We start from the raw sequence: 15,932 nt of genomic DNA, 5'->3' as shown, positions 1-15,932 counted from the left end.
TAAGTAATGAAATAGGTCGGTATGACGAACAGTCTTCCGCTTGTTTACCTTTTTTCAAAATTAAAGATATATTCGCCTCTCTCATGGATCGTGGCAAATGGCCTTTCACAAACGATTCATTGAGCATGTTCAGTAAAGGGTCAACTAATAAATCTCTAAATTCTTTATAAAATTCAGTACTAAGCCCATCTGGGCCAGGTGCTTTCTCAGGTTGCAAACTTTTTATGGCATCTAGAACTTCCTTTTTAGATATAGGAGTATTTAGGGAAGCGGCCTGATTTTCTGATAGACTGGGTAGATTGAGGGTGGAGAAGAAATGCTCTGTGGATTGTGTTGAATCCCCTTCTAATTCTGACCTATATAAATTCTCGACCATTCTTTAAATGTATTATTAATAGATAAACTGTCAAAAAAACGTTTACCGCTATTATCCACAATGGACAGAATAGATTGAGAGTCAGATTTTTTCCTTGCTAAGAATGCTAAATATTTCCCCACCTTATCCCCATGCTCGTATAGTTTCTGTTTGGCGAAGCGAATCTTCATTTCTGCTTGCTTTGTCAAAAGAGAATCTAAAGCAGATCTAAGTGCTGAAATTTCCTTCATTTTACCAGGGGTTGGTTTTTTAACATACATCTCTCAGCATCCTTAAGCTTTGATTCTAGGATCTCTTTTTGTTGGACTTGTCTGCGTCTTTTACTTAGTGTATATGCTATTATAAGACCTCTAGAAAAAGCTTTGGCTGTTTCCCATAGCAAAGATGAATCTTCAGTTGAGGCAGAGTTAATGGTCATGAAAGAGTTAAACTCCTCTGTAAAATATGATATAAAATTATTATCAGATAAAATGAATGGTTGAAATCTCCAGATATTAGATGTAATATTTTGGTTCCCAAAGGAGTATTCAGCAAAAACTGCTGCATGGTCGGATATAGCTATATTACCTATATGGCAAGACATTATGTTTTTTGGAGAAAATAAATAATCTATCCTAGAATAACTGCTATGGACTTTAGAAAAGAAAGTATACTCCTGTTCTGCAGGGTGGCAGGCTCTCCAGATATCTACATAATCAAAATCTTCACAGAGAGCCCTAACAGTTTTAGCCTGGGTTGATAATGATTTACCTGTTGGGAATTTATCTATAATGGGACATAAATGACAATTAAAATCTCCCCCAATAAACAGTGTTTTAACTCCCCACTCTGCTAATTTGGCAAACGCTGTAGTCAGAAAATCACTTGGATGGCCAGGGGGCCAATATATGTTCAAAAAAGCTATTTCTTCCCCATATAATACTCCCTTTACAATTAAATAGCGCCCTCTTGCGTCCTTGACAACATCCACTAATTGGAATGGCATACCTTTCTTAACTAAAATAACTACGCCTCTGCTCCTAGAAGTGAAAGATGAAAAAAAAGACCTGGCCAAACCCCCTCTGCTTAACATGTTCCTGATCATTTAAATGGGTTTCCTGCAATAAAGCGAATTGTACCCCCTCCTTTTTTAAAAAGGTTAAAACTTTCCTTCTCTTAATAGGCGTATGGATACCATTAACATTCCACGTACACACTTTAAGCTTCATCACTCCAATTGTATATCATACATAATGTAGACCAAATGTACAATTTGAATGGTGTAAGTGGCAGCCAAAAAAAATAAATAAAATAAAATACAAAGAAAACTTGAACAGGTAATATTGAACATTAACAAAATTACACACTTTACCTCCCGTTGCATAACGTGAGTCCCAGTGAAAGAGGTCTCCGAACGACAAAAGGAAACGAAAGATTGTCCACCACCAGAATGTCGAGCGGTAGTGCCTTGCACCATTAATGACCGTAGAACTTGATAAGCACTTCAATAAGCACGCGTTTCAATGCCATAATCAAATGCTCAATGTCCAAACCCGCACCAGCGTATGATCACTTGAAGAGCATACACAGCGCACACCAGGCAGTCAGGTATCACCGACAGGCTCCGCTTCCAGCGAATCTAGGAACGCCTCCACTGCAGCCGGTTCTTGAAACACCTTCACCGAGCCACGGATGTTCACTTTGAGTAGAGCAGGGTAAATCTGCCTGTATTCCGCACCGAAGGATTTTAGCCGTTTCTTAACTTCGTCAAACATCCTGCGGATGCAGAAAAATGCAGAAAAATCAGATGCAGAAAAATCTTGAAAAAACAAAATCGTGTTGTCTCCAAATTTCAAAGGGGAGCCTTTGATCCCCAGCTCCCGCGCGGCATTTAACACTCGCTGTTTGTCTTGGAAGTTGTGGAACCTCACCAAGATGGGTCGCGGTCTCTGCGTAGAAGAAGGTTTAGGAGCGAGTGATCGATGAGCTCTTTCTAGCTTTATACGACCCGCTTTCGAGGCAATACAGAGAGTCTTAGGGAGCCATGATTCAAAAAACCGTGTTGGGTTGTCACCCTCCACACCCTCAGGTAATCCAACAATGCGGATATTCTTCCTCCTTCCTCTGTTTTCAAGGTCGTCAGCCCGTTCGCCCATGTCATGTACGAGTTTCTCAAGGGACTGCAGTTTGGCCTTGATCGGAGTTACCTCATCCTCCATTACAGAAATCCTCGTCTCCGCTTCATTGATCCGCTTACTATGCTCGTCTAGTTCAGAACGATGCAGTTGTAACAGCTGTGATATCGGATCCATTTTTTCATCAATAAGCTTAGAGATATTAGCTGTAATCTCCGCAACCGCGTCAGAGAGCGGGGACCCGGACGAGCTCGCATTAGCAACGTTGGCTCGCTCGTCGGCCTCGTCAGAGCTGTTAACAATAGGCGTTTTCTTACGTGGCATGTTCTCTGTCTGCCTCAAAAAGTAGTTATTTATACTCATAATGGCAGGTACAAGACATGAGCGTGCTAAAATGACAATATTCGAGTTATAATGAAGGGAAACTTATCAAGGAGCACTACCGCTCAACTACACACAACCTCCCTTCAAGCCGCCATCTTGAAAACCTCGCAAATTAATTACTTAAAAATCATACAATGTGATTTTCTGGATTTTTGTTTAAGATTCCATCACTCACAGTTGAAGAGTACCTATGATAAAAATTACAGACTTCTACATGCTTTAGAAGTGGCAAAACCTGTAAAATCGGCAGTGTATCAAATACTTGTTCTCCCCACTGTATGAAGAAATATTCAAACTTAATTTCCTTTTTACGAGCCTGTCATAAAATGTTGTCACAATTTCTTTTTTTTTTCTTGTGACATTGGCTCTATTCTCAAATATTCTCAAATATTCTAATTTCATTATGATTATTGTCATATTGTCATCCATCACATTAAATGAAATTCTTGGAATTAAAGGCAACTTTCTAATGTGTTACATTAAGACATGTCAGATACATAACCAATTAGTGAATTTACCAAAAGTGGAAGATATCCTGCAAAATGCATTATGGTTTGATTAATAATTTCAGGCTTCAGGTCTTATATTCCTAATGACATTTGGAAAGGGCACAGTCCACTTTTTGGATGCTGGGATTATTTTGGGAGAACAAATCTGCAGGGATAGCCAACAGGATTTAAGTGATTGGTTGCAGTCATGTGAAACCGCATGACTGGTTGTGTTTATGCCAAACTACGAGGTAATGAAAATAATGGATGACAAAATAGACCTAGGCTACAAACACCATATGTTATTAATGTATTTGATTATGAGCCTACATGCCTAATCATCCCCTGAGGACGGACTAGGCGGTAGCGCCCACGCCTGTGGCGTATTTGCATAATAATAACATAGTATTACATATTTTCAAAACGGTTTGTGATAGAGAGATTCTATTTTCTTTGTTGTTTCCATGAGATTCCGATGAAAACGCAGATGCGCTTTGTGTTCACATGGCACATTTCCTTGTTGTCATCCTGTCCAAATGCAACCAAACCCTTGAGCACCTGACCAATGGATGGGCTGTTGGGTGACAGCATCCAATGGGCAGCTGTTGCTATGCAGAATAGTTTATTTTACCCAATCAGGGGAAGGTATCTGTTATTTATTTGATCAAATCATAAGGTTGCTGGGTGGGACATGAGTTTCGTTTTCTTCATTTGCTCAATCTGACTGTAGAAGAGGTTGTAGCATTATGTCAGCTTAGTTAGCATGCTAACTTGGCATTAGCGAACGTTTTAGCATTGTGTCCTTGCGTAACGCTAACTTGTCGAAAAGACAAAGAAAGGATATGTGTTTTCAACAGTTTTATAAGTATTATTAGTATAAAATGGCAAAACGTAAAAACGCTTTTACTTAATGTAGCCATAGTCCCTTACGGTTATCACGCTGAATAGCTGAGTTACCGGACAACAAAGGACGAATGCTAACAACAGGCTAATGCTAACGCAAGAACAGTCTGGTAAGTAACATCGATAATAACCTATTTATCATGAAATAATGTAAAACAAATGTAATCATTATAGATATTATCTGGTTTGCGTATTTGGAATGGGAGAATTTTTCCACATGGCTGTGTGTGGTCTGAATTCAATCATAAATAGAAATATAATTATTTAATTGTTCTGTTCACTTTTATTGTGATACAAATCATATTTGTGTAAGAAAAAGGGTTTGAAAAGTGTTTTTGGAATGGCAGAACAGTTCCACAAGGCTGTTTGTGGTCTGATTTCAAGGATAAATAGTGACATAATTATGGCTGTCATAAACATTTTGGACTGCTTGCACAAAATGTGACTAATTTCATTGTTCTGTTCACATTATTGTGATACAATGCATTTTTGTGCAAGAAAAAGGGTTTGAAACGTGTTGGTGTAATGGCAGAACAGTTCCACAAGGGTTTTTGGGCTGATTTCAATGAAAAATTTTGTCAAAAATGTGTTGGACAAAAGGCAAATCATTTCATTTTTCTGTTCACGTTCATTGTGAAGCCTTTTCTTAAACAAATGTGCATTGTGTTTGCACAGAACATTTGTATTGGGAGTATCACTCCATATGGGTGTGTTATGGTCAGAATTCAATGATATATAGAAAAAATCTGATTTCGCTTATGATGTTATGTACTTTATTGTGCAATTTCCCTAAAACACTACCTTATAAGAACATTAGCATGCATGCTTCTATTAGCTGAGGTACTTTGGAATAATTTGATGCCAAATACACAATGATCGATTTACATTACATATTGTTTAAAAGCCCAAATATAAAAGTAGTGACACCCAAGAATTTAAAGCGTAGTACTCAGAGGGTTAAATTCCATGTAACTTCATGGTTAGTATAACAATGAATATGGCACTGGTTTTGTCAAGCCCGTTTAACCGCACAAAAGACATGTTAAAATGTGAAGAGAGATAGTAATTGTAATACAATACCAATTGTCCACACTGAATATGATCTTAGAAAAAAGGTTTTATTACACTAGCATGTTTAAACTGTACCAAAAGGCGTCTTTATACTGCAGCAACATAACAACATTAGGTTCCATTGTTCAGTGAAACCACAGCATACAGAGTCCATTAAAGCCCAAACAATTTTGTACGCATGTCCCAGAGGTTGTATTAGGATAACATCAGGTCATGACACCCGTGTCGTTATTGAACTATCCATTCTGGAAAGGAAGTGGGTGAGTAAAGAATGGAGATTCTGTAGGTTAGGGGAAAGTGTGGGGAAAGAACAGAGAGTGGGTTGGTAAAGAACTCATATGATTACATTTGTATATAATCTATGCCAGTGCTCATTTGTAAGAGACGAATGAACATCTAAGTGTTTCTTTTTTTCTTTTCAACTGTCATCAGCTTCCAATGAAACCATTCCGATCAAAACCACTTTAAACGGTTTTGCTTCTGTAGCACTTGATTCGTTTTAGAGGGCTACACTGGACTCAATATTCTGAGGCTCCAGGTAGGTGTAGGGCAGTTCAAGACGTTGATTCCGGACTTTAATTTCAGCGCTGAAAACCTCCAGCTCTTGCTTGAAGTCTTCGATCTTCTGCATTGGGAGCTTCTCAAAGAAGTGCTCCTCTTTGTAGTCTCCAAGAAGGACCTGAGGAAGTCAGGAGAGAAGGAAATGTTAGGATGTGACCATATTGCACCACTTGTCTGCAGCCATATGGAACCTGAGCTAAAGCAGGACTGAAATAATTTTAGGCAGGGTCATTTCCTGACAAAATTTCACCTCTCATTTAAAGTTCCAAATCAACTGGACACGTAACTTACTACCCCGCCCAATATCTCTGCCACCTCTGAGCATAAAGATATGCCATCTGGTTAGCTGGCTTTCAAGAAATATGGACCAGATTACTAGCTAGCAACATTGATATTATTGTAAATAAAATCCACTGGAATGGCAGTTTCCACATGAGGATTACAAACAGTTTGGAATATAATGATGAATTAGCAGCGGCTGCAGAATTGCATGTTAAATTTTAACAGCGAACTACAAGCTGAAAATAGACATGTTACTCATTAGAATTCAGCTCATCTTGGTCTCACTAGTTAATGTTCTTATGTTGTTGGAGTGGCCATTTGTATAGAAAGCAACATTTTCAGGGTTTTTTGATCAGGACCGGAGGCTCACTTCTATTGGTCACAACCAGTACACCCTCTCTATCATAGTCGTGGGAAGTAGCGGTGCCTCAGCAGCCCTGACAAGATTTTGAATATATGTTTTAGCTTTGTGTTGTCTGCTATTCACAACATTTACTTCCTTTAGGAGTCAAAGTCGTTCAAAGTAAAGAAATTGTCTTCTAACCCCTGAGGTCTTCTAACCCCTGAGGTCTTCTAACCATCACTATACTTTTCTCTTATATACTCACAATGTCAGAGGACGGCTTGCTCAACAGATACACCGTAGCAATGCCTTTAGCGGTGGTATTGATGTCTGGGAATGTCTGCAGCATGGTCTTCTCAGTACACTGCCCCTTATTGGTAGGAGGAGGTAGCTGCAGCGCAGTGGGGAAGTTGGGCATCCAGCCTCCAAAATCAAACTGGAATGACAGTGGTGAAATATATCAAACCCCTTACCTGTGTCTTTCTTTTGAGACAGTGACTTCATCAGTTCTGTTTGTGCTCTGTGTGTGTTTGTGCTAGAGACCTACTGTTCTTTATTCTAGTCTTTATTCTAGTCTATTTTAGTCATAGAATTTCTTGAACTAGTGTATTTATTTGGATTCTGCCAATGTATAGAGGATTTACTGGTTTAAGTATTGAGTTCCTGAAATGTTACTGATCCCCTCTGAATAACAAAAGGAAGAATGTTGGATGTGTTGCAAATGTGGAAAATGAAGAATGAGGTGTTGAGGTATACGTAAACCTTTAGTCAGAATGGGGTAGGGAGCAGGGAGGGATTAGGAGCATGACAGACCAGGCAGATTATTAGCCTCACCCATTCTTGTAGTATTGAAGTATTGAATGTATTTGAATGTATTGAATGTATTTCCAACTGACCTTAGAGTCTCATGGTTTATTCTGTAAGCTGTGATTCCTCTCTCCTTGCAAGTTAATAAAAGCTGTTAATTGTGCAATTGAGTTTTCCTCTGTCTTACCTACCATATTCAAAACTGTATGGACTATCGAAATTGCCTTCATTAGACTAACTTTATACTAGCAAATCAGCCAGCATAAGGCATTCATGTATTGCAATGCATTAGGCTGTTGTGGGATGTAGTGTTTGATCAGAGTAAAAAGCTACAAAAAGACAAAAGGCACAAAGACATCTGTCATAATGCACCAATCGGAGGTCCATATTAATAAGTTACCTACAGTCATTTTTTAAAATGTTTAATTACCTGCCCGTTGTTAACAGCAGCATGTTGGACAGACGCTGTGAAGATCACCATGGTGAGAAACTTGACCAGCTCTGTCACTAAACTGAAAGAGTTTGGGATTCCTGCACAGAGAAGACAAGTCACTTCATTCAGTCACTGAATTGAAATTCAGCAAATGGAAAAACATAAAACAATTGAGCAATGGACATTCATAATGAGAAATTATGAAATCAACAATCCACATTTAATATGATACTTTTAAGATGCAGCGATACAGTGTCAACATTTGGAAAAGGTGTCTTATTTTTCCCGGAATGCGTAAGCTGATCCGACCAAGAAGAGCGAATGTATCGTGAGTGACTGTGTGACTACCCATTGTTAAACACTGTAGCGGTTAGAGACGCAGACTGCCACATAGTCGATTGGGGTTTGATCCTTGCCACGGGCCAAACTAAGTAGGCATTAGGATTTGTTCAGGATAGAGCTTCAGTAGCTGCATTACAGTCTAAAGTAAAACTGTTCACGATTATATTGCAATGGACGAACTGCACCATTTTGAGCATTTTGCCAAGTACCATAGCATAGTACTTGCTAAAGACAGAGTCTGTCACATTGGACACCGCAGATAGAATCCAGCTAGGGCAACAACATTCATTCCTTCTAATCGTGGGCCTGCTGAACATTTCTTGCCTGGTTTCTTTCCTCATCAACTACGGCAGAGTAGGCAAGCTTTCTAAGCCAATCCATGCCAAGGCATTGTGTTTTTTTGGGTTTAACTGATTTGAGATCATGTTTATTCATTGCACAACCTCAGTAAGCTTGCAGGAATGCAATTATTCATTATGTGTTAAGCAATGTGCACAGTATGTGTTTTTGCAATGCATCAAAGGCCAACTTATTTTTCATAAAAAAGTTCTATACACACATTACAAGTAAATTCCATTTGAAATGATAAATTAAAGGTGAAGATTGGTAGAAGTATAACCTGTGCTGGCGTTGGACAGGAACCCATTGAAGAAGATATCTTTTATCCAATTCTGCAGTTCACTATCCTTCTGGACATCTGAGTCGCTGGTATAGTAGCGACCAATCACACTCTGAACAAACCTGTACAAAACCACAGGACAACCTCAGGCATTAAGCAAATATGATTGAATAGCAGACCATTTTTGCCACTGATATCATTTATGACAATGTTGTGGTGCAAAGTAGCACATTTATTGTCTGTGCCACTTCATGCTGGACATTAACACAGTTGTTACTGCAAGGCCATGTATTGCAAAATCTGATTCATGTTGCTAAATAATAGAGTTATATGATGATCTTGCACAGATCTGGTGTCTTTCTCATTTGAAAATATATGGACTTGTAAACAAACTACCTGTGGATGATGTCCCACAACTTGAGTCCATCGTCCCTGTAGTAGAAGTTGGGGATGTCGTCCATTCCTCGTGCAGTGATGTCCTCCGGTATGCAGAGGGAGCTGTATGTCAACTCGGCCACTGCTTTCTTCAGGTACTCTAACATCCCCGGACCTCCAATACTAGCATTCTTCAAGACAGGTTGAAGAGTTCCCTTTCTCAATTTGGTTATTTGTTTTTGTCATTTACCTATATTGTTATTTTATCTGAAATAATCAGTTTAATATTTTTGTTGAATACATTTTTTTTGTTGAGAAGGGTTATATAATTAAGCGGTTAATTCACTGCTAGTGTGAACAGATATTAAAGTTTCCACTACCAAAGTTACACCCCATTACAATGGGTAGTGTACTAGATCATGAGAATAGAATGTACCAGTGTGATTGCCCCAGTCTTTGATATGAGACTCTCTCTTGCCATTGTGTTGATCTGCAGAGTGTAGCGGAAGTGAGAGATCAGGAGCTATGGAGAAATATGGAACAATTTGACATGAAATACCCACAAGTCTAGTGTACTGTACTAATTACTTGTGTATGCAATATTGAGTAAGACAATTTTTTCACAATTTTTCTCATAAATAATAATAATTAACATATTGAGTTGATAGGGAAAGTATAACTGATATTTTACTAATCCAATCTCGTGGTGTAATTGCACAGCTGCCATGTACCTTGTAGATAGGATGCACCATTGGCAGGTTACGTAGCGTGGACACAGCAAACACCTCAGCCAGCAGGTGAGTCCTGAGCAGGTGTGAGTTGAGCTCATGTTCAATGAAGTCGGCGTTCCTCACAAAGGTCTTGGCCAGGAGCCAATCGTACTCCGAGTCGGTGGGAAGGAAGATCGGGTTTTCCTCAGAAGGCTCTTGCTTCAGCTGTAAAAAGAAAACAATACATAGTTTGCTTCATTAATTAGTCATATTTTAAAGAGGTTGTATGGAAGTTAATGTGTTGCCTGTAATGGTTCATTAAGAGGTCAGATGCTAATTGATATACAGTCCTCATCCCCCTTGCAGCTGTCAAACAAAAAAAAAGCATTTAATCGTGTCAAAGCTGCAACTAGACCTACATTCATATGAAAGACATTAAAAACAGTATTTTTTGGTATGTTTGGTAGTTATAAACGTCATCATTGGCAGAGTAATACTTTAGCATGGAAAAGCCCAAGGTATTTACTAAAATGTATGTGTTCTTGGCATACAGTAACTGGTAAAATATTGGTAAAACGAAGAGCTTTGGGTGTAGGGACAATTGCATTCTTAACAAAAAAAAAGACTCTCAATGCTAGTAGCCTAATTATAGTTATAATGAAATCACTCCATTCATTTTTATGTAGGAATATGCTAACATGCTAAATATTTGTACTACTCTAATTATTAAATAATATTTTTATTTTGGGTGTGTTGGAGTTTACCCCGTTCTACTGGGGGACTTCAACGCCCACGTGGGCAACGACAGTGATACCTGGAGGGGCGTGATTGGGAGGAACGGCCCCCCGATCTGAAACCGAGCGATGTTCAGTTATTGGACTTCTGTGCTAGTCACAGTTTGTCCATAACGAACACCATGTTCAAGCACAAGGGTGTCCATCAGTGCACGTGGCACCAGGACACCCTAGGCCGCAGGTCGATGATCGACTTTGTTGTCGTTTCATCTGACCTGCGGCCGTATGTCTTGGACACTCGGGTGAAGAGAGGGGCGGAGCTGTCAACTGATCACCACCTGGTGGTGAGTTGGATCCGATGGCGGAGGAGGAAGCTGGACAGACTCGGCTGGCCCAAGCGTACTGTAAGGGTCTGCTGGGAACGTCTGGCCGAGTCTCCTGTCAGAGAGATTTTTAACTCCCACCTCCGGCAGAGCTTCGACTGGATCCCGAGAGAGGTTGGAGATATTGAGTCCGAGTGGACCATGTTCTCCACCGCCATTGTCGAAGCGGCCGCTCGGAGCTGTGGCCGTAAGGTCTCCGGTGCCTGTCGAGGCGGCAATCCCCGAACCCGGTGGTGGACACCGGAAGTAAGGGATGCTGTCAAGCTGAAGGAGTCCTATCAGGCCTGGTTGGCTTGTAGGACTCCTGAGGCAGCTGACCGGTACCGACAGGCCAAGCAGACTGCAGCCCGGGTGGTTGTGGAGGCAAAATCTCGGGCCTGGGAGGAGTTCGGTGAGGCCATGGAGAAGGACTATCGGCTGGCCTCGAAGAGATTCTGACAAACCATCCAGAGCCTCAGGAGAGGGAAACAGTGCCCTACCAACGCTGTTTACAGTAGAGGTGGGCAGCTGTTGACCTCAACTTGGGATGTCGTCGGGCGGTGGAAGGAGTACTTCGAGGATCTCCTCAATCCCACCGTCACGTTTTCCATTGAGGAAGCAGAGGATGAGGGCTCAGAGGTGGACTCGTCCATCACCCGAGCTGAAGTCACAGAGGTGGTTAAGAAACTCCTCGGTGGCAAGGCACCGGGGGTGGATGAGATCCGCCCTGAGTACCTCAAGTCTCTGGATGTTGTGGGGCTGTCTTGGCTGACACGCCTGTGCAACATCGCGTGGCAGTCGGGGACAGTGCCTCTAGGATGGCAGACCGGGGTGGTGGTCCCTCTTTTTAAGAAGGGGGACCTGAGGGTGTGTTCCAACTATAGGGGGATCACACTACTCAGCCTCCCCGGGAAAGTCTATGCCAGGGTTCTGGAGAGGAGAATACGGCCGATAGTAGAACCTCGGAATCAGGAGGAACAGTGTGGTTTTCGTCCGGGCCGTGGAACACTGGACCAGCTCTATACCCTCTACAGGGTGATGGAGGGTTCATGGGAGTTTGCCCAACACAATCCACATGTGTTTTGTGGATTTGGAGAAGGCATTCAACTGTGTCCCTCGCGGCATCCTGTGGAGGGTGCTTCGGGAATATGGGGTCCTGGGTCCTTTGCTAAGGGCGGTCAGGTCCCTGTACGACCGAAGCAGGAGCTTGGTCCGCATTGCCGGCAGTAAGTCAGACTTGTTCCCTGTGCATGTTGGACTCCAGCAGGGCTGCCCTTTGTCACCGGTTCTGTTCGTAATTTTTATGGACAGAATTTCTAGGCGCAGCCAGGGGCCGGAGGGTGTCAGGTTTGGGGACCACACGATTTCGTCTCTGCTCTTTGCGGATGATGTTGTCGTGTTGGCCCCTTCAAGCCAGGACCTTCAGCATGCACTTGGACGGCTTCTGCAGAAATGCGGTCGATGTATCGGTCTGTCGTGGTGAAGAAAGAGCTCAGCTGTAAGGCGAAGCTCTCGATTTACCAGTCAATCTACGTTCCTACTCTCACCTATGGTCATGAGCTTTGGGTCATGACCGAAAGGACAAGATCCCGGATACAGGCGGCCGAAATGAGCTTTCTCCGCAGGGTGGCTGGGCATTCCCTTAGAGATAGGGTGAGAAGCTCGGTCACCCGGGAGGAGCTCAGAGTAGAGCCGCTGCTCCTCCACATCGAGAGGGGTCAGCTGAGGTGGCTTGGGCATCTGTTTCGGATGCCTCCGGAACGCCTTCCTGGGAAGGTGTTCTGGTCCCATCCCACCGGGAGGAGACCCCGGGGAAGACCTAGGACACGCTGGAGGGACTATGTCTCCCGGCTGGCCTGGGAACGCCTCGGTGTCCCCCCGGAAGAGCTTGGAGGAAGTGTCTGGGGAGAGGGAGGTCTGGGCATCCCTGCTTAGACTGCTGCCCCCGCGACCCGGCCCCGGATAAGCGGAAGATGATGGATGGATGGATTTTGGGTGGTGCCACCAAATCGTTCGCTGGTGGCACGAACTGAAAGACCCAGTCCTACATCAACTGTTGTCTCTCTCAGTACTACAAAAAGGGGGGGAAAAGTTTATGAATGCCATGTACATATAGATACATTTTATAGAAAACGAATAGTCTGAAGTTGATGTAATTTTCTTATAGTGTCCTGCTTGTCCTAATATGAAACCAAGTTTAAAAACAGGAGTGTAGCCAGTTTTGTTGTTGCAAAAATTGTTTTGTGTATATTGTTCATGAAATCAGTTTTAGTGTGTTAGATTTTATGAAAACCAAAAATGTGGGCATTGTATGTCTATATTTCCCTCTTATGTGAAATGCACCTGGATTGCAATGGGCATGAGCTTCTCCTCCGGGGTCATGTAAAGCAAGCACAGCGGAGCAGCCAAGCAGTGTTGTTTCCCGTTGATCATATTTGCTGTCACTCCTTGAAGGCGTTTGTAGTCAACCAAGAAGATGTTTCCATCCTTTTAGGTAAGGGCATTAAGTGGTTAGTTGTAGAAGATCAAGATTAAGTCATGGCCATGCCAAAGATACTGGTACTAACACAATTTACAACATTACATTCAACTTGATAAGAAGTACAATACAATAACTAAACTGTGAGCGGCAACCAATTTTGTTGGTACCAACCTGCATCTCTTCCTCCAGGCTTTTTTCTGAAAGGGAAGCCTTCACCATGTCTTCTGTAACAGGGAAGTTATCTGGGAGCTTGGTACAGCAATTGATCATCATTGGGTTCATGCCGTTCAAAAACTGGTACCCGAAAAACTCATCATTTTTCCAGTTCTTTTCAATGTATTCTAGAGTGATACAAAATGAACATTTGTCAAATTTAACTTTGGGATAAATTATTGAGTTGCTAATGCATACCACCTGAGTTGTCCTTACCATAGACTTTTGTCTTACGGCAATTGAATATATGACTAAGTTCTTCTAGGTTTTTCCATTGTTCCTTGTTTGTGGATAATCCTTGTAGATTCAGCTCCACCATTCTTCCAGGATAGAGGAGGACATGTAGTTTAGCATTAGAAAGGTAAATGGCAGACCATGCCGAGGATATCATTATTGTCATCATATATTCCTCCATATTCTAAAGGTGCCCACCACACTGGCCAAATTCTCCACTCCTGACAATATCCCAATACTCTGAAACAGGATAATAGCATCACTGTAAAGGACATGTTACAGGTATGTTGGGGATTTGTCAATGTAGACGATTAGAGGTCTCATTATTTTTATGATGTTGCTTCTTAATTGTGAACATACAGTAAATCAATTTGTATAACTCACACACCGGATTATTCTTACTCAGAATATTAAATTTTTACTGTTATGCTTATAGTCTTAATTTTGTACTCAAACTATATTTCTTTTTTAAAAGAAAGTCATTTAATCCTTATCATATCATTTAATCCACAATTTGTAATTAAGACATTTCAAATAATCCACAAAAACTCGGTGTTCAAAAATGTGAACCCCATCATTAAATTGCTTGTGACAGCAGAGGAGGAAAAGCAGCCCCATGTCTTGACACTTCCACCACCATGCATTGACTTTTGGGATTAGGTTATTTTGGTGGTAGGCAGTGTTTTTTTTTGCCAGACACAGCGGTTTCCATTGTGGCCAAAAATGTCAATATTGGACTAATCTGTACAGAGAATGGATTTCTAGAAACCTTCAGGTTTGTCCTGGTGGTGTCTGGCAAAGTTAGGCAGACTGTTTGGTTCTTTTCTGACATCAGAGGGTTCTTTCTATCAACTCCCCCATGAATGCCATTTCGATTCAATGTTCTTGTTGAAACAATAACTTGAGATGCAGAAAGGCTGCTGCAAAACTTCAGTTATGTTTGGGTTGGCATTTACCTGATTTATAACATTTCTGTTGGCTTGTTGGGATATTTTGGAGAGACGTACACTTCTACGGCGAGTTGCTTTCGTGTTAAATTTTCTCCATTTGTAAATGATTTGCCTGACAGTGGACTGATGGAGCTCAAATCTTCTTGAGATTTATAGCCTTTCCCATCCTGATATGCTCTCACTACCCTTTTCCTGATGTCCTCTGAGATGTCCTTTCTTCTTGGCATGGTGTGTTTTGCATTCACCGGTATAGCTTACACCAAACTGACCAGGTTTCTTTTCTACAGGTCCCTCCTTTGATTGGTTAATTCAGTACCCAATTATTTATCCACCTGATTCCATAGCCGTGGGTAGTAGGGGTTCTGTGAGTGCTGCAGCCCCCCCCTGACGCAGCCTCGCCCACCCCCCTCACAGCCTCAGTCCCACCTGACGACATTCTGACAATCACATATTTCTGTCCACCCTGGATGCACGTAGGTAGCCCGGTGTTTAGTCGACAAATCATTATGGGGGTTGAGCATACATTGCCCATGATTTCTATTGCCTGATTAAATATAGATCTCATGGTGAACACAATCAAGCACAAGGGTTTCACATACCTTCAAGCATCACTGTATGATGTTGTACTCGGAGTCAGTGTAGGATTTCTTCCAGAACACCAAGCATACAAATGGTTGACAGTTTGTGCTTTTACTTACGCATTGAGGAAGGTAAACTTGAACTCAGAGGCCTTGGTGAAAGAGAAGCGGACCTCATCGGGGAGATCAGAAACACTGTCAGCTTTAATTATGTTAGGCAGGCCGTCTGCATAGATACTCCACCTTAAAAGAATTGATGGGGTACCTTGAATCAAGACAATCTGTTCACTAAATGACACTGCAAACTGGTAGCTTTGGTGGCTTACTATATTTACTATATTTAAGACATGTACTCTGACTGTAATTCTGAAAACAATGGATGTAGTTTCGATTTGTTGTTGTATCTTGTAAATAAGTGTTTTTTCTAGAATTAAGGAAATGGTCCCTGACTGGTATGCCTGACGACGGATCTTCAACTCCTCTTCTCTCTCCTTTAGGGCCCTTGGAAAGGTGTCGTTGAAAATCAGCTTACCTTTTAAAACAAAAGCCCCAAAATGTTAAGGACATTTAT

The 15,932-nt window shown here is 41.6% G+C and overlaps 1 protein-coding gene across 1 annotated transcript; it reads right to left on the bottom strand.

The window, feature by feature from the left end:
* Positions 1–5,370: 5,370 nt before the first annotated feature.
* Positions 5,371–15,567, bottom strand: LOC114830628 (hydroperoxide isomerase ALOXE3-like; the record flags this gene model as incomplete). The annotated part of the gene is made up of 11 exons (XM_034290912.1): positions 5,371–6,015; positions 6,788–6,958; positions 7,760–7,860; positions 8,724–8,845; positions 9,120–9,289; positions 9,535–9,621; positions 9,830–10,033; positions 13,248–13,391; positions 13,558–13,727; positions 13,816–13,919; positions 15,482–15,567. Coding segments are annotated over 11 exons (1,539 nt in total), but the record flags the coding sequence as incomplete, so codon positions are not given.
* Positions 15,568–15,932: the final 365 nt, after the last annotated feature.

The sequence above is a fragment of the Esox lucius genome, chromosome 25 (genome assembly GCF_011004845.1).
Source record: "Esox lucius isolate fEsoLuc1 chromosome 25, fEsoLuc1.pri, whole genome shotgun sequence".
In the NCBI taxonomy this organism is placed as follows: Eukaryota; Metazoa; Chordata; class Actinopteri; order Esociformes; family Esocidae; genus Esox; species Esox lucius.
The sequence above is the reverse complement of the archived record's forward strand: the minus strand, read 5'-3'. Positions and strand labels throughout refer to the sequence as shown.